This window comes from Gymnoscopelus microlampas (genome assembly GCF_963454915.1).
Source record: "Gymnoscopelus microlampas genome assembly, chromosome: 21".
Lineage (NCBI taxonomy): Eukaryota > Metazoa > Chordata > Actinopteri > Myctophiformes > Myctophidae > Gymnoscopelus > Gymnoscopelus microlampas.
Window position 1 is genome coordinate 14,461,692 of NC_139958.1, and position 21,662 is coordinate 14,483,353.

Sequence of the window (21,662 nt, forward strand, 5' to 3'; positions counted from 1 at the left end):
ATGATTCTTAATAATGACATAATGAGCCATATTGTCCTTTTATCATTCAACAGCTTTTATTGAATGTAGATTCAATTACATTTGTCTTGCTTTGTCTCTGCTCAGCAGATACAATGTAGGTCATATCAGATGTCTGCATCGGCATTAGAAAAATATTAAAAAACAAAATGTTCCACATGGAAAAGCCCTTTAAATACAAATAAAAAAAATGAGTACATAAACAGACCCAACTTTTCAAAAATAAAGTACATAACTAATAACCTAAGCATTAGTGATCATTGTATGTATGATTGATTGCAGCAGTTATGTGGCAGTTATCCTCACTGGCTAGGAAGGTTCTACCATTTTCTAACATGGATGTAGACTAATGCAGTGGTTCTCAAACTTTTTCATGTCAAGGACCCCCAAATTGACACTTATTAGCCCGCGGACCCCCCATTTGAAAAGATAAGCCAGGGACCCCCATAAGATTTTTACGGCTCTAGCAGTGATTCTCAATCATTGTAATTTAAGGACCCCCCCCAGTTTGACATGCATTAGGCTACGGACCCCCATTTAATGGCATTTCTATCTCTGGGACCCCAATTCATATCGTAAAATCTATGTTAATTTAACTCTGAGAGTTACAGACCGATAAGGGTCCATTTGGTTCCTATAAATCATTTAGCTGGGGACCCCCTGGTATCCTCTCAAGTACCCCTGGGGGTCCCCGGACCCCACTTTGAGAACCAATGCACTAATGCTTCATTTATATGAAGTATTACTCTACATCCTCTACAGACTACATCCGGTATCGTGCGCCGAAAATGGCCAATCTATAAGCTGCTTGAAGATCGGCAATTTTGGACGCACGATACTAGCATTCGACGGAGTATGTAGATCGGCTATTTTTGGCGCACCATACTGGCGTGCGACGGAGCATGTAGATCGGCAATTTTTTTGCGCGCCGTACTGGCTTGCGACGGAGATCGGCTATTTTCAGCTCAAGACACTGTCATACAACTAAGTATAAATGTGGCTTTATTTAGCTTAATAATCAACATCATCAATGTTGATCTCCAAGTACTGCTGCGTTGGCACCGACTCGAAGCTATCCACAGGAAACCAGGAGTCGTACCAGGAAGTTGTACTCTCGGTCGCAGCCGCTGTCGTGGGAACCGTCGTCGTGCTTACGGTCGTCGTCGTGGCCGCAGTCGTCGTGGTGGACTGTCGTCCTTTCTGAAGACGTAGCCGGCGCAGGCGCATCTGCCGCAGCCGTCTGAGGCGCTCTGCGTTGTGCGAGTGCGAGTTAACCTCCGTCCCTTCTTCGACCACACCCGTTCCGGTGTTGCTGCTGCCGGCGCCTCCTTCACTTCTCGCTGTGTCACTGTCACTGTCTCCGGTGCTTGTTGTTGTAGTGGCTTTGGGGACGAGTCGGATGGGTCTCTTTCCGTGGAGCGCCATGATCTGTTTGATGCGGTCCCAGTTGGACTTGGCCAATGTGAAGCTACAGGGAGTGGCTCCGGTGTCGTAGCCCACCATGCAGAGCCTGGTCTGAGGGGTGTGGCCGTCGGCCTTCGCCGTCACCCGGTACTCCCCGGGGTTCAGCAAGCGCCAGTAATCACCGCCTGCAGCTGAACACATGTACGGCACAGAAATATAATGTAACAGATTAAGACGTTTAAGAGGTCAATAGCATTGGGCTCCCCTTCAATTAACTACTTTGCAGATCTCCAAGCTCACGACGCATTCTGAGCTTGCAGATCAGCTATTTTTCACAATGTTTGACAGTTTTCAGTTTCACCTACTGTATAATGACACGCCCCAAAATAGGAAGGCCAGGTTGAGACATTATTTAATGAGATGACCTTCTTCAATTTAAAAATATTCGATTTCAAAAAAGGTTTTAAGAACTTGTTTAGAAAGAAGACTCATAGCTATTTCTTTATATTTTGACTTTAGTTAAATGAAAAATAATGAAATCTTGTGTTTGTAGCAAGGCTGTCAAGGCTGTCAATTTCAACCTTCAACTGTATGTATCGTCACATCACAGTTTACAGGTCAAGAGTAGGTGAAATTATGCGTGTACAAGCTCATAATTGCAATTTCAAGAAACTACTTATAAGGGCATAAGAATAGAGAAAGAAATAAACTTCAATCAGAATAGAAAAGCCTCACGTAAACACGTCAATTGGAAGAGGATATTCCGATCCGGTCTGATCGGAAGGAATGTTCATTCTGGAATGTTCCCCTCTGAGAGGGGTTGTATAAACATTTTAATGTTCAGATAAACAGGGAAATATCTGCATGTAAACAGTTAGTCCCAGTCGTGTGGTTGGTTGGTGTCTGGTTGGAAAATTGACAGAAACAAAATAATAAACTAGGCAGAAGCACTTTGTGACAAATGTCAAAAGTAATATTCAGATCAAATGCTTTGAGGCATGTGTAAATGAGGATTACTTGTATTTAGCGTCCATGTAAACAGTTAAGTTGGAATCTCTTATTGTTTATTATGTAATTTTGTTTAACTTATTCCCTTTGATTTGTGTGTCTCAATTGGTGATATACATGTCTGTCTATATTGTCCATTTTGAAAACGTAATAAAAAATACAATGAGCAAAACAAATACATTGGAATCTCTGATCAGAATGATTTCATTCTGAATGAAGAAATATTGTCCATGTTAGCACAATCAGTGTCAGATGAAAAGAAGGCTCAAACGTACATTATTCACATTGTGATGTATTGTGTATCTGTGTTATGGAGCACATACCAGTTTTGACATCATGTTTGATCCCCTCCACTGATACGGTGGCGTTTGCTATTGCATTCCCTTCCACGTCTTTCACCAAACCCTTTATTCCACGATGCACCTGGGCAAAGGACACGACACCCAGAGATCACACAGAGGCAAAGAACACTAAACCCAGAGATCACACGGAGGCAAAGAACACGACACCCAGAGATCACACAGCGGGCTTAAAGGGATAGTTCACCCTCAAAAAGGACTTTTTGACTCTATTGATATTGATTAGTCACCCCATGGAGACTTGAATTCATGGATATGTTTTTGTTTTTGTTGCATTCCTAAGCCAATAATTTGATGACCGGGATGTCCTTTGTGTTTCCTACCGGTCCGCTGGTCATCAAATTATTGGCTTAAAAATCTATGAATTCAAGTCTCCATGGGGTGACTAATCGATAGAAAACATGGGGGCCCACCTGGAACCTGCTAAAGGACCCTGGACCCCATGGTTCTAATGTTAACAGCACATTAGTCTTGCGTAGCCAAGACTAATGAATAGCCAAAACTATTCCACAATCTCCGAATGCTATAGTCTGGAACCAAATCCGAGTCAGGAAGCTATCATTTCCGGCCACGAAAATATATTTTAAAATATCTTTACTTTTTTTTTATTTTTTATTATTATTTCTAAGCAGCAAGGTATATATGCTTAGATGATTTTGATTTAAATTAGGATAAAATTGCGCGACTGTAAAAAAGAAACGGAAGTGGGGAGGAGGCTTCACATCCGCTCAATATTTTACTCATGATCAGAGCTCCCGTGTCCCAGACTGTGCGACCGGAAGCATTTGAAAATTGTGGGAGGCAACAGTCTGACCACGCGAGACTAGCAGCACATTAACAGCAGTAGTGTGATTCTTACCTGCTCTATGAAGGCTAGCAGAGACTCACGGTTGTTTTCCCACTCCAGAGGCAGCTCACTCTCATGAGGGAACTTGTCACAACCCACGAAGATGGACAGCTCAAAGCAGTTAGTGTGCAGGTAGCTGAAGTCATTCATACCTGGAGTGGATGACAGTTTATAGACAAGCATAGATGAGGGTTTTGGTTAGGAATGCATTAATCGGTCATCATATCGGAGCAATATCGGCCTTAAGAATGCAATATCGATATTGAACCAATATGAAATTAATTTATCGGTTTCTGGTTTATAACTATTCTGCCACAGAAGAACGCCCTACCACCAGTAGGGCTTCCTATCCTCATTCAAAACCACCATAAAAGAGCACCTGTCTGCGCTCGGGTGGTGCAGTGGTAAAGTGCCTGCCCACCACCGCGGAAGCAGTTGTGGGTTCGATTCCACTGTCCTCCATAAAAACTTAACAAAAGATAGCATTTATTTATACATTTGGTACAGCGAAATCAATAAATCCATATCATCCTAAAAACCTTAAATAAATAAACGAAAACTAAGAACATTTTGTCTATAATTTCAGTTTGTTTTAGTTAGTTTTGTAAACACACAATACAATTTCAGTTAGTTATCTTTTTTTTCTTCTAGTGTTTATGTAGTTCAGTTAACTCATTCAGTTAAAAATGTTTTTTCAATTTTAGTATCCGTTATTTCGTTAGTAATCGTTAACTATAATAACCTTGCAACACACAAATGTTGTGTGGGGAGGAATCATGGCATAATGACAAAAAACTAAAAAACAAACAAACAAAAACAAACAAAAACCCACTCACTTCCCACCACAGGTTTCCAGCCGGCTCTGTTGATGATGCCCTGCCCCCCTGTGACGTCATCGGTGTGGCACGACGTGCGGTAAGTCTCCGTCATGGTCAGGTGGCTGTGAGCGTAGGACATGGCCAGCCAGCGGAACATGGTGTCGTCGGCCGTCTCCCTCAGAGCTCCCTCGTTCTGCCGCTGGATCCTCGCCCACGTCTCCTCGTTCAGGTGCTCCACGCCGTGCCTCCCGCCGTGACGCAAGTCTGTCGTCACCTTGGACCAGATCACACATATAGGATGATGTAAGGCAGGGGTCTTCAACAGGGGGGGGGCGGCTGGGAGCTGGGTGAGTTACTACAGGGGGGCGCCATATCTTTTGTGTGAATTCTTTGTAATTTATTTTTTACATTAACCACTTAACATCCCTATTCTGAGGGGAATATTAGCTGAAAATTACAGATCTACAAGCTCACAAGGGCTCGCGCTGCTAGCCGTTGTGAGCTTGTAGATCGCAGATCGTAGATTTTCGGCAAAGGACGTTTGGTGTGTGTGTGGGGGGAGGGGGTTTAAGTGGTTAACGGTCTGAAAATACACATTAACATGAATCCAACAGAAGTCTATGAAGCTATCTAAAATCTATAAAAAAGTTTACTCAGAAACACAATTCTCCTTGGGCTGAAAAACGTTGAAGACCCCTGGTGTAAGGTGCTTGAATGCAAGTTAACAAAGAGAGGGGATACCTCTCTGGAACATGACCACTTGGAAACCCAGCACCCCAGTTCTGGACAGTTCATAATCGGCGAACATTCAGCGAAAATAGTGGATCTACAAGTTCACAATGTATTGAGATGCGTTGTGAGCTTGTGTGAGCTTGTGCTCGGCTATTTTCGGTCAAGAGATTTGGTGTATAGGGGAAGAAAGGAAGGGGCCAAGGATAGACCTCTGGGGGACCCGGTCAATGAAGTATACACAGGTAAAACCGAAGAGTTGTTTAATTTTTTGTAAAATGACATACATTGTCATGTGTACTCTTTGAATACATTTTGCTTAAAAAATAATAATAAATGAAGTATACACAGTATGGTGTAAGTGGTTAAGTGACAGTTGAAAACCCATCTCTTCAATCTACTTTTAATTAGCATATAATAAGGTGATCTTGTTGTATTGTTTTGTTAGTTTATTGCTCCTTCTAATTTATTATCTTTAGTACAGCACTGTGAAACAAACTTACAGATTTGGGTGGTCTCAGCATATCAAAGGGGTATGCCACCAGCTTCTCTCCTCCTTGCAGATTGGCCCCCAGCACAAACGGGGTACGCTCCATCCAGGAAATGAGGGCTTTGGTTTCAGCGGCAACCTGGTACCATAGAAGAGTAAGAAACCGTCAAGAGCTGGAAATGATAGAATGTTCCTTACTTTTACTGTAGCTGCTATAATGTACCGTGATACTGGCTTTGAAGATATAGGTAAAGGAATAACAGAGTTTTCTAATGTTTTTCTTTTGTAAATGAATGTCCTACTTCATCCTACAAGCGTGTCACACAAAAGCATCAAAAATAGCCAATCTACAAGCTCACACCGCATTGCATCGTGATGCGTTGTGAGCTTGTGGATCTGGTATTTCCGCTACATTTTAGATAATGAAAGTGTGTCTGTGGGGTTTTATAAATACTGAACCAATGAGAAGTATTAACGAGAGCTTGTGACTGAATAATAACACGTTGGATTAATTGGAAAACAGGTTCTTGTTTATTTTACCCTAAAAAGTAACAGTTTCGGACATATACAAGGTTTCCACCCGACAGCAAAGATAGGAGAACATTTAAACTCACAGAGCCGTTGAGGAAGTTTTCAGGCATGGGGATGTGATGGTTGGGTACGACGCGAGGCACCCAGCCTCTGTCCTCTGCCCCCCACAGGACGCTGTTGAGGTCAGGAAAGTTCTGGAAGATGTCGTACCCTTCCTCAGTCCAGTGGCCAAGGGCCCAGTTCCCCATCTCAGAGCCCTGGAGGCGAGTAAGCACATGTTAGGGCTCACAGAACACTGTCTGGAACAAATATTGTTCTTGCAATTATGTGTTATCAGATATCCCTTCTATTATGGTTGCTGCTGCTCAGGTTTTGTTATGACTGCAGGCAAATCTGATTTTTGTTCCTCAAATCTGATCTTTATAGGACTGACTGTCTGTCCACACTGTTATTAAATGTGATCTTTATGACGGACTGTCCACACTGTTATTAAATGTGAACTTTAGGACTGACTGTCCACACTGTTCTTAAATGTGATCTTTAGGACTGACTGTCCTAAAGACACTGTTATTAAATCAGATTTGGAGTTAGTGGTTCTCAAACTTCAATTTCTAGGACTCCCATAACTCTGATAGCGTACAAATGGAACCAAATGGACCCGTAACGGTCCATTTGGTTCCGTTTGTACGCTCTCAGAATTACAGACCTGTAAGGGACCATTTGGAACCCCCTCAAGGAACCCACTTTAAGAACCACTGGTCTTATCCTCTCAAAGGTCATAGGTCGTCATCATACCATCTCATGGGTCATAGGTCATCATCTTACCATCTCATAGGCCAGTTCATATGCGTCGGGGTTGACCGAGGGCACCAGGTGTATTCTCACTCCCTCCACTAGGCGGCGCACCCTGGGGTTGTCATCGTTGTACTCTTTACACAGGAACTGCATCAGCAGCAGAAGCAGCTCTCTGCCCAGCGCCTCGTTGCCATGGAGACCCGCTGTGTAGCGAAACTCTGGTTCACCTAGCAACACAACATGAACATGTGACAGCAGTCAACTACGGCAGTGGATCTCAAATGTTTCAGGCCACGACCTTCCAAAATAATCCTATTTAAACTGGGGACGACGCTCCACACGTTCTAGACTCATCTCCCTTTCCTAAAACACCCTGGACAACGCTCCACACGTCCCAGACTCATCTCCCTCCCTAAAACGCCCTGGTCAACGCTCCACACGTCCTAGACTCTTCTCCCTCACCTAAAACGCCCTGGTCAACGCTCCACACGTCCTAGACTCTTCTCCCTCACCTAAAACGCCCTGGTCAACGCTCCACACGTCCTAGACTCTTCTCCCTTCCCTAAAACACCCTGGACAACGCTCCACATGTCCTAGACTCTTCACCCTTCTCTAAAACACCCTGGACAACGCTCCACACATCCTATAGACTCTTCTCCCTCCTGCCTCCCAAACTGGAATAAACCCCTCCTCTCAGTCAGTACTGCAGACTCACTCTCCAGTCTCCATGTTCCACCTCAATATGAAAACCTCACCTCTTCAGACTCCACCTCACCCCCAATCTTTCCTTGTATCCCTTCTTGTCACCCTTGACAGATGCTAGTTATAATATGATAGATATACGTATGTTGGTTACTTGTTCACTTGTTGTGTTTTGCTTGACCATAAATGTTAAGAACGTTATTTTCCGATAGCGTGTTGTTTAGACAGATGCATGGTTTGATGTTTGTACCTGGCCGTTGGTGGACTCTGATCTCACACCTGTAAATTCTGAATAAGAGCGCCTGCTTTGTAACGCCTAAATTGTAACTGTAATTGCTATCACTCAGGGTTTGACTGTGCCTCGTACCTATCTCATGCTCTCCAGGGTTGTCTGTGATCTCCATGGCGTACATCTTCAGGCCCTGGGAGCTTTTGCCGACGTTGTAGATCCTGGTGATGTTGGGACACTCTTCGTTGATCAGTTTCATCATCTGGATGCAGACAGACACACAGACAACTAATGAATGAATGACAGAATTAACGGATGCAGACAGACACACACAGAGACAAGTCATCGGTCATTTATGTCATCATGACATGAGCTGTGTGTTTATACTGGAGTCTCTCTCTCACACACACACACGCACACACGCGCACACGCACACACACACACACACACACACACACACACACACACACACACACACACACACACACACACCTGTCTCATGTCCTTGTAGTTGTGGTGTCTGAAGTCCAGGTCATCTGATGGGTTAATCTCGTTCTCACTGCGGTAGCTGTCTACATGGGAAAAAGTTGTTATCATGATTTTACTATTAGTATATGGATATATACTAATAGTAAAATCTATATACTGTGTATACTGTATATATCCTACAAATATACAGAAGTAAAATACATCTGCCATGCGTGTGTTCGTGCGTGTGTTCTATGCCTATGGGGTGTATGTATGTGTATCGGTCATTTGTATGTGTGTATGGGTCGAAGGAAACCCAATCTCAAGGTAATTCTATCTTTTCTTATGGCGTTTTTTTTTCTTTCATTATTAGTTACATTTATCTCCTCTAAAACGTTTGTATCTAGCCTGCCCTCAGGTATATTCATTTTCTTTGCATTGTTAATTGCCTGTCAGTAACAACATGAATGGCAATAAAAGTTAAACAAAAAAGAAAAGTGCTCCTTTAAAGATAAAGACTGGTGACTGGAGTTGGTGGCTTTTTCAAATATAAAAAATGAAAACAATGTAGTGCTGGTTGTTACTCACTGGGCAGCTGACAGGCCAGGACCTCAGCCCTGAGACACAGACTGCCGTTCCAGCTCTGAGGCAGGATGCGGATGTAGCGCGCCACCACAGGCCTGTCGAACTCAGACATGACCGGGGTGTCCTTATCCACGTTCCCATAGAACATCTGCACAGACACAAAAACATCAGAGATGATTATCATAGAGGATAGAGCAAAGGTTCTCAAACGTGTTCATGTCAAGGACCAGCAAATGTATATGTATTTGGCTGTGGACACCCATCTAAAAATATTTTGTACCAGTTTTTTTTGGGGTATTCTCTCGTATTTTCTTCTTCTTTATTTCCCTTCTTTTTCACCTACCAGTGAGGAGCCCCCAAAAGGAGGACGTAGAGCCTTCATCCTACTCCTCCTGCCCAACACTCATTACTGACAGGTGCCGCCCCAGCCCCTAGCTCCTAGATGCTATTTTCGAATAGCCGAGTAAAAAGGGTTGAAGTGGTTAAACTGATTCTGATGTTATGTTAACTAATTTAGCTGGGGAACCCCCTCAAGGACCGACTCCCTGGAGGTCCCTGTACCCCACTTTGAGAACCACTGTCACAGAGCACATATGTGCCTGTAATCACTGGCTGTCTTCTCTGGTGGAATTCATGTCACTTATTCATAATAAATATCAAATAAATATTTTTGTTCTGCACTCACCCATTCAGCATAGCCATCATGAAGCGTCGTCCAATCACGGCTGTCGTTACTGAAGGCTACAAAGTAAGAGGACACGAAATCCTCGCTGGCAAATAAATCAGATCAATTAGTCCAATTAGTGAGTTTTATTTTATTTTTGGGGGGGAATATCAAATTCAATTGAGAGTAACCACATTCCACAACCACTTTCAACCTGGCGTCTCTATATCGGGCATGTCATTATAAGCTAAATGTTCCCCCCAAAAAATTCTATCAAAGAATTACTAAATATTCAAATTATTCTCAAACTGGGAAAATAGCCGATCTACAAGCTCAAAACGTGTCACATTGCGATGCATTGTTGGCTTGTAGATCAGCTATTTTCTATATACAGTATGTTATAAGTGATTAATCCATGTATTAATCCACAGATCCACAATTTACAATGTAGGCATTTATCAGACGCTCTCTATCCAGAGTGACTTACAATAAGCAAGGTAAACACGTAAATCAAATGCAGAGAGAAACAGTGTAAGTGCCTCAGTAAACTAGGATCACAGGTAAACCAAATACCTAGTATCAGTTTACTCTAAACAATATACTATCAAAACAATAATAATAATATTCTGAAAATAGGATACCAGGTAGACCACAAACCTAGACTCTGTCTAGAATCAAAATTCTAACATCGTGGTCAAGAAAGACAAGCCTAAGCAACAAAACATGAGAATAAATCCACGCATGTTCGTCATGACTATATAGTGCTAAGTAGCCCGTAGCTGTATACTTTGCTAGTACATTTTAGAAGGTGTAACTCACTGTGTCTCTGACATCCTGCCCTGGGTCACCACTCCAGTGAACTCTACCTCTCTGCGGGCGTCAACCTCAAACCAGTGGCTCTTCTCGTCTGGGTCAGAACACCATGCTCCACCATACACATCCTCTTCATCACCAGAGCTCTGCATAGGACAACACATACATCATCTTCATCACTAGAGCTCTGCAAAGGACAACATGAACATACACATCCTCTTCATCACTAGAGCTCTGCATAGGACAACAGCACACATCATCTTCATCACTAGAGCTCATGGATTGAAGTCCTGTGTACTGTACTGATTTACCTGATGAGGAGGCATTAGGCAGACTTTTGCAAATATTGTCTCAAAGCCTTCTTTCTAGTTGAGCAGTGTAACTAAAATACTAAAATGTTATGGATGGTCTAGTGGAGAGGAGATCCAGTAAAACTAAGACTAAGTCATTTTATGCTTGGCTGCGTGCGGGTGTCGCACTCCAAAAATAGATTTATACTTAGCACACAGCTAAGCATAAATCAGGCTTCACGACGACGCCATCAAGGCCTGCCAAAATACATTTTAGTCCACACAAATCAACTGTAGAATTAGTCGACTAAAACTAAACTAAAACTAAAACATTACAGATTACTAAAATGTGACAAAAACTAAATGGGATTTTATTCAAAAGATGACTAAAACTAAATCAAAATTTGCTGTCAAAATCTTCTTACCTGCATGTTGAGGCGTCCCCTCTGAGCAGCGAAGCCATGGTGGGACTGGGAGGAGGCCAGTAGCTGGTCATCTTCCACCCGGTGGGACTCTAAGCCTAGAGGAGGACACTCTGACGGAAAGACAAAGACACATGATGAGACCCTAAGCCTAGAGGTGGACACTCTGACAGGAAGACAAAGACATGAAGTCTGCTTGATAAATACTTCACAACAGTCAGGCTGTTCTAAATGCTCTAGTGCAGGGTTTCTCAAAGAGGGTGCCGTGGCACTCTAGGATAGTGGTTCTCAAACTTTTTCATGTTTCACCCCCAAAATGATATGTATTTGGCTGTGGACCGCCCATCTCAAAAATATTTTGTGCCAGGGAATTTTCAGAAATAGCAGATCTACAAGCTCATAGTGCAGCACTTGGTGCTGCGCAATGAGCTTGTATATCTGCAATTTCTGAATAGCCAAAGTATAAAATATGGTTATATATATGGGGACCCCCTGGTACCCCCAAGGACCTCTAGTGGTCCCCGGACCCCACTTTGAGAACCAATGCTCTAGGGTGCCATGATGCAAGTCCAGGGGTGCCGCCGCCGAATACTTTCTTTCTCTCTTTCTCGACTCCTAATGGAAACTGATATTCTCTCAAGTTTTCCTATTGTGACATACTGGGGGAAAGATTTACACATACATGTAAATCTTTATGTAAGGTGCTGTAAGGTAACAATGTAATTCAGGGGTGCCGTGGATGAAAAGGTTATTTACAGGGGTGATCTGAGCCAAGAAAGTTTGAGATCCACTGCTCCAGTGAGCATGTGTTTGTGTGTTTAATGGATCTATCAAAAGCATTCTTTCTTTGAATGAACACACAGAGGCTGCCACAGGCTGTGCCAAAAATCGACCAATAAATTCCAGCAGCCTGTTGCACCAGCTGTGCACACAAGTCCACACTACACGATACATTCAAACTCGTTTGTTTGATACTAAACTGTGTCGCCTGCTGTAGTGCTAGGCTAACACACACTTACTTTTTGGTTCAACAATGACGGACATCTGTCTCAGTCTCTCCTCTTCTTCCTCCTCCCACTTCTTCCTCATTCGTTCAGCTGTGGAGGATGATGATGGGAAAACAACATGTGACACACATTCACCTCACTAAACATTTCCACATGTGCCTGTAGGGTACAGTAACCTATATACACTTGAATTTATGTCCCCTGGCATGTCATTATAGGCCAAATATGGAAGAAAAAAAGGCAAGAATGGTCAACAAATAAAATAAAAAAAGCACTGTGGTTGAGGCAGATATACACTCAATGCACGCACGCACACCACTATGTGGGTGATGTATATTTCGTTGCTGTCGGACAGAAACATTGTATCTTCATATTGTTTTTGTAAATGAATGCCCTACTTCATCATACAAGTGTGTTGCACAAAAGTAGTGAAAATAACAGATCTACAATCTCACAACGCATTGCGATGCGATGTATTGTGAGCTTGCAGATTGTCTATTTTCACTATTTTAAAATGTGTTCAAAATAATAATAAAAAAAATACGGTTTTGGACATACAAGGTTTCCACTCAACAGCGACGACATAGGATATACGTGTCAAGCAGCTTACCATCTTGGCGGTCTATTTAAAGGGGAATTTCACTTAAAAACACTTCAGAAGTCTTTTTCCACATCTACTCTGGCTTTTCTAGCCACCTCAGACAGTTTTTAAGTTGGTTGATCTGATTTGATCAGACACGCCCCCCCCCCCCCCCCCACTTTATAAGCTCATTCAACTTCACTCACTCCATGTTAAACTCATTGAAAACACACTGGTCCCTGCTTCTGGTGACTGATATTGTCCTTCTAATGAAGGATAAGACCTTCATTCTTCCATTAGTAATTTCATTATGCTAATATTTTCTGTAATGTAATGTTGCATACATTCCTACTGATGTACAGCTATGGCTGCAGGGTCCCATGCACAGAGGGATGTGAAAACATTAATTTCCCTGAGAAAACAGTAAAAAACATGCAGGTTGAGACCTTTTTCTGCCTTCTCCTTGCGAGCCCTCTCTTCCTCCTCCTCCTGTTTCTTAGCTACCACTGGGGGAAGAAAAAAAACACATTTTCACGACACCGATACTTATACGATGGCGTATGAAAATAGGGCAAAATGACGCTTAATTGGTACAGGGTTTGGGTTGTGTAGTTTCCTTGCAATGAGGTTGGGTTTTCCACCATGTATGTGAGACCAAGCTGTCACACGGGGTTATTTATTCGTTATTTTATATAATGATATAATCATAATAATAATAACTTTATTTATATAGCAATTTTCGAGACCTGAGTCACAAAGTGCTGCACAAACATAAGCACAAAAAACAAGAATTTTACAAAGGTAATGTGTCAATTTCATGTAGATTTTACTATTTGTATTAGGAAGAAGATGTGGACTGGAGCCGCATCTCCAGATTAGGACTTTCAAATTGTAAAATGAACAGGAAGTTGTCATTTCTATTTTAAATAATGTCGTGTCAGGTTTTGTAATGTTACATTCCGTTGTTGTTTATGTGCTAAAAGTGTGACTTTGAGACTTGTTTCACTGTGCAATGTTAGTCAATGGGGAGACTATTAGGCCTGTCACAATTATTACATAATCATTATTTAATCGCAATTATTCGTTCGTTATAATCAATTCCATGAAAAAGAAGCATACATTTTCAAACATTTTCAAAAATAGTGGAAATAGCCGATCTGTAAGCTCAAAAGGTGTCTGCGACACATTTTTGTAAGTATAAAGTTAAAAATATGTAAGTTATTTGTCATATCTGCCCCATGCAACTTTTGTTTACAAAGCCTAAAAGCCAAAAAGAAATGTAAACAACAGAAACAATCATTTCAGTGACAATTAATTGTTAAGTGAAATGTAATTATCGTGACAGTCCTAGAGACTATATTGGAATATCAATGTCTAATCAACAGAACAATTATATTGAATATATTTCATCAATATTTTGAGTTACATCATAGCAAGATAACCACACAACTCCAAACTCTAATGTTTGCTTTAAATGGTTAAGTGACACAGACCAAAGACAGTGAAATTGTATACATACCGTCAGCATAATCATATTCTTCATACCATGGATTTAAGATTGACACAGTTGTAGTTTCCTCTGGAATAGAAATGAGTAAATTGTAAAACAAACTAAAAGAAAACTATTTGTCATCAATAATTAAAAACATTATATTATCAATAATTACCTGGTATATACATGATAACTTCAGTTGTTGTGGTGTGCTTGTTGTCTGTTTAGATTAAACAAACACATTAATAAACTGTTACAAAGACCATACTGACTCATAAGATGTGTTGCATACGCTGTAGATTAATTTCCTATGAGAAGTCATATGAGAGTAAAGAGTAAAATTATTTGGTTTTGGTTCTTCAACAGCAAATAATTGTACTCTTGTGTTGATCCAGAATGCTGCAGCATGTCTGGTCTTCAACCTCCCAAGATGTTTACGTCTCCCCTTTTTGCATTGCCTTCCCTGGCTTCTGGGTGCTGCCCACCCACACCCAGTTCAAAACACTGGTAATGACCTACAAAGCAATCACGGGCATGGCATTTATACATGTGTTAAAGGTGGTGTAAGTGATATTGTGCTGTCAAAATAAGTGTTAAATAGCTCTACAGTATATTCTGATAGTAATTGCTATAGAGTGTTTGTTCATTAACAGTGCTCTCCCAGTCTCTCCAGCTCTATGAAAATAAAGTACATTTTCAGGTTGGGATACTAATTTCCTCCAATCAGGAGAGAGAGAACTCATACAGGATACAGGAAAGAAACTAGTGAAATTGGAAGTGATGAAACAAATAAATGAGCAGACAAAATTGGAAGTGGAGCACCATCAGATTTGTGGGGTTCTCTCTCCTGATTGGAGAGATAGTCTCTCTCCACCTCACTCACATCAGATACACTGCTTTGTATCTGTGCTATAAATTTAATTAATTTAAATGAATTAGTGTAGATCAAGGAACAGTATTTGGTTATGTAACGGGAGACATGGAATCACAGAGATACTATTGCACTCAAAAACACGGATGAACTAAATGAAAATGTTTCGTGAAACATACGTCTGATGAGATCGGGTTCGGTGACCTCTGGTGGACCTGCACGAAACAAAATGACATCACAAGTAGTTTAACAACGTCCAACCTGGTGTCCCTATTTTGGTACTAACTGACCTCTTTTCTGATGGTAAACATTATGACCATTTGCCACCCATAAAAACGAGGGACAAGGATGAAGTCTCCTTGAACACACACGTACGTACATCTCTAGTTTGAACATTTTGGCTCTTGATTGTGCCCTGGAAAATGAACCTTTTGACCCCAAATGTAATGATCTCTTCAGGACAGCCTACTGATCATTCCCATTCCAAGTTTCACGAAAATCTGCCCTTCCATTCTATCTATGTGTAATCTAATACAATACCTGACAGGGTCATTTAAAGCCTTAATTTATAAGGCATTCAAATTGTCTACTTTTACGTTTAATTTTAGACTATGAGACGTGATAAAATAACAGAAATTAATTTCCTGAAAGGTATTAGAGGTATAATTTGGCGTAACTCTACAGTTCTTGTCTTACCATGGCGGTCAGGCTCAACAGGCTCTTCCCTCTCAGACGGTTTGGGAGTCACAGGCTGGATCACTGTGAAGACAAACAAACTACATCACACCTGGGCTGGCAAAGACCTGAACACTGAATTCACAGCAGCAGCAGCAGTTATTTTGCTTCCACACCACTGACTCACTCAAATGGTGACTGAGGTTCAATGCGTTGTCTATGGAGAGGAGCAAAAGTGGAGAATCAAAGTCGAGAAAAGTTCAACTTTGCTGCTCCTCCCTGCCTGCTGTGTTCTCTGCTGCCGGGCATCAGAGCTTTTACTGGACCACAATTTGCTTATTTACGTCACTCATGTCTTTCACATGCATTTTGCGATAAAAGGAGTGGTAGAAATCGCCTGCCACAGCTGATGTGAATTCAGTGTAAATGGTTCTGTAATGTCTATAATTAAAGGAGTTGCAGTAGGTGGTTTCGGCGTCAGACATTCTAACTCCTGAAACATAAATAAATACTGTATACATTTTATCCATTAAATGTGTAATTACCAAAGTTATCAAAATTAGATAATTAGTTCTCTCTACTACCTAAGTTATCAAAATGAGATAACTAGATCTCTCTATATACCTAAGTTATCAAAATGAGATAATTAGATCTCTCTGTGTAGTGTTTTGTTGTATTAGTACAGAACCAGACCTATATCTCGGTTTGCTTGAAATCAAATAGCCTATCTGATTAATACAAAAAAACAAGATCTAATTAAATGGATTCTATGAACCATTGTCCTTGCTTAACACACACTGAATCTACTGTAGAGTGTATGTACATCTGTCCCAGCCCAGTTCAATGAGAATTCTCTCTTCCTCCTCCTCCATGGTGGGACTCCTGGTGGTGGTCTGCTGAGCGGGGGTCTTTGAAACCTTTGTTTTTTTGGTGGGCTTCGGTGCTTTGGGCTTCTTGGTGGGTTTGGGTGCTTTGGGCTGCCTGGTTGGTTTCGGAGCCTTTGGTTTTTTGGTGGGTTTAGGGGCCTTCGCCTTCTTTGACTTGGCCTCCTTCTCTGCAGCTTTCTTTGCCCTGGCTGAGGACGAGAGACATGGATTAAGAATGAGAAATGATGTTTACTGAAGCCAAGAGGAACCTTAGTAGGCTTCCAATATAATAAAAGAGAGAGAGAGAGAGAGAGAGAGAGAGAGAGAGAGAGAGAGAGAGAGACAGACAGACAGACAGACAGAGAGAGACAGACAGAGAGAGAGAGAGACAGACAGACAGACAGACAGACAACAGAGAGAGCGAGAGAGATAGAGAGCAACAGAGAGAGAGACACACACACGCACACGCGCGCGCGCACGCACGCACGCACGCACGCACGCACGCACACACACACACACACACACACACACACACACACACACACACACACACACACACACACACACACACACACACACACACACACACACACACACACACACACACACACACACACACACACACACAGTGTGCAGTGATTTAAAAGCATCTGTCTGTATGTGTGAGGATGCAGACAGATGATGACATGTGATATGTGACATGCATTCTAAACCAGTAGTTCCTCTAACACTTTTTCAAAAATGTTCAAAAATTGCAGATGTACAAGCAAAACCAAGTGACGAGTTGTGAGCTTATATATCTGCTCTATTTTTGAAAACCACTGTTCTAAACCACTGTTCTAAATCCTGAGTTTTCTGAAAAACGTGTGTTGCTATATAACATATAGGCTAAGGCTAAAATCTAAAATGACACAGATGCTTTCCTGGTTGAAACACACATAGTTATGTCTTCATTGATGTAGGTTACGCCTCTATACTTTAAACCAGGGGTCTTCAACAGGGGGTCCGGGACCCCTATGGGGTCCTCAGAGCTACTATAAGGGGTCCACCAAATCTTTGTGTGATAGGATTTTTTTTTTTTACATTAACCACTTGAACCCTAGAATTCCTTTTCTGAGGAGAACTTTAGCCAAAAATAGCAGATCTACAAGCTCTCAACGCCTCGCGGCGTTGAGAGCTTGTAGATCGGCTATTTTTGGTAAAGAGGTATAGGTGTCGAGGGAAAAAAGAGCAGTAAACGTAAACAAAAAAAGTTGAATCTAAAACACAATTTTATACAATTTAGAGGGGGTCCCTGCTTCATCTCTCTCTCGGCTAGGGGGTCCTTGGGCTGAAAACGTTGAAGACCCCTGCTTTAAAAATACAACCATGTCTGAGTGACAGTAGCTTGAACATTGATTATTTTGAACCATTGCTGTAAAATGAAGTTACTGGGATGCAATACTGATTGACACTATAGCCTACATGAAAGGTAAAACAAACAAACAAACAAACACTGGCAACATCCTTTAACCAAACAAACCCTAGCATCCCTATTCTTGGCATGTCAACAGTTGAACATTTGGCAAAAATAGGGGAACATTTGCTGAAAACAGCAGATCAACAAGCTCACAACGTGTCGCCCGTTGCGACATGTTGTGAGCTTGCAGATTGGCTATTTTCGGTGAAGAGATTTGGTGCAGAAGGATAAAAAAAGGAGGGGACCAAGTACCAACAACAAAGTATATAACGTTTAAGAGGTTAAGGCCAGGATCCCACTTGTTTGAGAAAATAAAATAGTATGAATATAAGTAGGGCAGGGGTGAGTTCCATATAAATACAGATATGGTAATACTTATCAAATGATTATTTTGTCACCTAAATCAGCAGTACACGAATGGTGTTGGAAACAACCGGCAAGCTTGTGGTTTTGCTTCATGCACTCAATGGAAAGTTTGCTCAGAACATTGTTGCTTTTGGGTCCTCTCATAAATCTCCTAATTTGTGGAAAGTCATAGTGGAAACATTCCTGGTGGTCATATTTTGTATTTTTTCAAAAAATGAGCTTTTCTGCACAGACATGTCATGCATATACTCATTTACTGGGATATGCAGTAACAAATCATCCAGGAAAGCAAACGGGAAAAAGGTTTCAAACTAATGCTTTTAAAATTCCGTTCCAACACAGTATGACTGGTGGAGAATCCAGGTCATGGAACCTGTGTGGTCTTCACTGCCAAGAGCATGTCAGACCCCCACAGCTGACTCAACTCAACTCAGCTCAACTCAACTTTAATGTCAAATCACAGGTTTACAGGTGTAAAAAAAACTGTGTCGCCTTTGTGAGCTTGTACACATTTCAATTCTGCCGTGCAACACTGGCATGCAACTACACGTATGAATCATCCCTTTTAGACACTAAAGGGATGTTTTTTTTTAGTTTAGAGAAAGCCAAGAGTTTTAGCCATTAGAAAGTCTTGATGCTGTCTCTATGGAATTCAACAGAACTGAAGTTAGTCGTAGTGACTTGGTGACTGAGAACTTATAGTTAATTACAGTTAAAGTTAAAGTCTGGCTTTAGGATGTCATAAAAACACAACACATACTGAAAACTGTGCATACTGCATATTGCTTTACACCTGTAAAACTGTGATGTGACAAATACAAACTGTATGGGTAAGTGAATGTGAGCCATCTGTGTTCTGTTATCTAAATAGTGGCAGAGACAAATGGCCGTTTCAAGAGGAACATTTGACTCCTTCAGGGGTAAAATGTGGGGGCAGAGAGGAGCAGACAACAGAGTGAGTGGGCTGCTGCTCAATGCAAACCAAATGTTATAGCCTGCCTGGCTGCCTCACTGACTGACTGACTGATTGCAGTCTTTCCTGTTGTTTGTGGAGCCTCCACACTCTCTTTGGCTGCAAGCTGTGTCTGAGAGTAGAGACAGGAGGTATAGGGAAGCGTGCAAGCATGCATGCATGCACGCACACCCACGCACGCACGCGTGCACACACACACACACGCACGCCCACAGACGCACAGGCGCACACACACACACACACACACACACACACACACACACACACACACACACACACACACACACACACAAATACAATTATGCAACAGGCCATCTGAACGACAGACAGGCTTTAAGTTGTGTGATGGCATCGTAAGTTTCTGGCCCACATGTGTTTCATTAAAGAAGTGCAGCTGTGTGACAAAAGTTCACAATCTGATCTGACACAGCTGCTGCCTTTACTATGAGCGTTGTTACGGTAAAACCAGACGCTGAATCACTGTGTCTGTGTGATGATGATGATGATGACTTACCAGCCTCTAGCTCCTCTGGACTCTTCTTCTTCTTGCCTTTGGTCTTGTCTTCTTCTACGGCTTCTTCAACAGGAGGCTCATCCATCATCATCATAGCAGCAGCATCTTCCTCTCCTTCTTCTGCCTCCATCCTGTCCTCCTTATCCAGTCCTTTCAGATCTGTCATGGATGTCTGGCCTGTGGAGAGATGGTTTTGTTTTCCATCCACAGAAGCAGCAGCACCGGCGGCCACAACACACAAGCAGCTCAGAACGACCCAGACCACCAACACGTAGACCCTCATCTTAAAACCGGTTAGGAAACAAAGACCAAAAACAAAATTCCTTCAGGGGGGAAAAAAAGGTGAAACTCTGTCAAAGGAGAGATGTATGTATGGACAAATCCCAGGCTCCTCAGAGTCAAGCTTATAACCAAAAACCTATGAGCTGCCGCTCCTGCAGAGATCCAGCTGTCCTCCTCGACCACCAACCTTTACTGTATTGTGTCCATGAAGGATTCTCTTTTAAGGCATAGAGACCCAGTGGGAAGATTGGACATGTGTGATTTGTGGAGGTGTGTGTGTGGAGTCTTCTTGTCTCCTACTTGGTGGTGGTGTCTGCATGGAGAGAGAGAGAGAGAGAGAGAGAGAGAGAGAGAGAGAGAGAGAGAGAGAGAGAGAGAGAGAGAGAGAGAGAGAGAGAGAGAGAGAGAGAGAGAGAGAGAGAGAGAGGAGGAGACTGACTGCAGAGGGCTGGAGGTTTTTTAAAGCCTAGCGGCCCCCTTGGCAATGGTGGAGGAAAGGAAATGCAGCTGTCTGGAATGAAGTTTGAGAGCAGCTCACCTCCCTCTCCTCTCTATTCTCTACTACTCACCCACTCCTCAGTCAGTCACAGTGCAGACTGGCTCCCTCATGGCCCTGCACCCCCTCTCAGTCACTTCACTCACTCTGCACATGATGGGGGAGGAGCTTTTAGAACACGTCACATTCCTGCCTAGGGAAGAAAGGAAGAGATAAAGGGAGAGATAAAGCAAGCAAGAAAGAAAGAAAGAAAGAAAGAAAGAAAGAAAGAAAGAAAGAAAGAAAGAAAGAAAGAAAGAAAGAAAGAAAGGAGGAGATGAGACAAGAGGCCAGGAGAGGAGATGAGAGGAAAGGATTGGAGAGGAGAGGAGAGGAGAGGAGAGGAGAGGAGAGGAGAGGAGAGGAGAGGAGAGGAGAGGAGAGGAGAGGAGAGGAGAAGAGAGGATTGGAGAGTAGAAGAGAGGAGAGAAGAGGAGAGGGTTGGAGAGGAGAGGAGAAGAGAGGAGAGGAAGTGCCTCTCACAACATTCTTAAGCGGTTGTGTTAAGACTAAGAGAGACTCCTTTACAAAGTGAACGATTGTCATTATTCAGCTGCACTATAAAGTTAGTGACCTGACTGAAAGGTATTCCAAATGAGAGACAAGATGCATCTGGAAAACAGACACATATCGACATGCCCTGAGTGATGTGATATCACACATTGAATAATACCTGATATGTTATTACTTAAGAGAACTACGTTGGGCAGTAATGGGTTACACACAACATTCCTTTAATGTGATTAATTTTGACCAGATGTGAGGATGTAAGTGTAACTATTTTTGATGTCGAGTAAAAGATTGCAGAGTCAGTGTGGGAGGGACATTCCATTCTTATTCATCATCTTCTCTTCATTAGAGCATTGGTTC

General features: G+C 42.2%; 1 protein-coding gene across 1 annotated transcript; it reads right to left on the bottom strand.

Moving 5' to 3' along the window:
• Positions 1-31: 31 nt before the first annotated feature.
• Positions 32-20,861, bottom strand: aebp1a (AE binding protein 1a). Its single transcript, XM_084047470.1, has 21 exons — positions 19,976-20,861; positions 16,621-16,872; positions 15,819-15,881; positions 15,302-15,337; positions 14,427-14,471; positions 14,279-14,338; positions 13,206-13,265; positions 12,192-12,269; positions 11,176-11,285; positions 10,467-10,606; positions 9,669-9,753; positions 8,987-9,131; positions 8,423-8,502; positions 8,069-8,192; positions 7,030-7,226; positions 6,288-6,461; positions 5,687-5,812; positions 4,473-4,728; positions 3,649-3,788; positions 2,754-2,853; positions 32-1,613 (listed from the first exon to the last, which is right to left on the bottom strand). The coding sequence occupies exons 1-21, from the start codon at positions 20,256-20,258 to the stop codon at positions 1,030-1,032; spliced, it is 3,138 nt and encodes a 1,045-aa protein (XP_083903596.1). The 5' UTR covers positions 20,259-20,861; the 3' UTR covers positions 32-1,029.
• Positions 20,862-21,662: the final 801 nt, after the last annotated feature.

What these genes read in the sequence shown, in the direction of transcription:
- aebp1a (XM_084047470.1), bottom strand. Translation starts at nt 20,258, where the DNA reads ATGAGGGTCTACGTGTTGGTGGTCTGGGTCGTTCTGAGCTGCTTGTGT. An exon ending in AGTTATCATGTATATACCAG is followed by an intron (nt 14,339 to 14,426) that starts GTAATTATTGAT and finishes TTTCTATTCCAG; the next exon opens with AGGAAACTACAACTGTGTCA. An exon ending in CCCTGGAGAGCATGAGATAG is followed by an intron (nt 7,227 to 8,068) that starts GTACGAGGCACA and finishes TTGTGTTGCTAG; the next exon opens with GTGAACCAGAGTTTCGCTAC.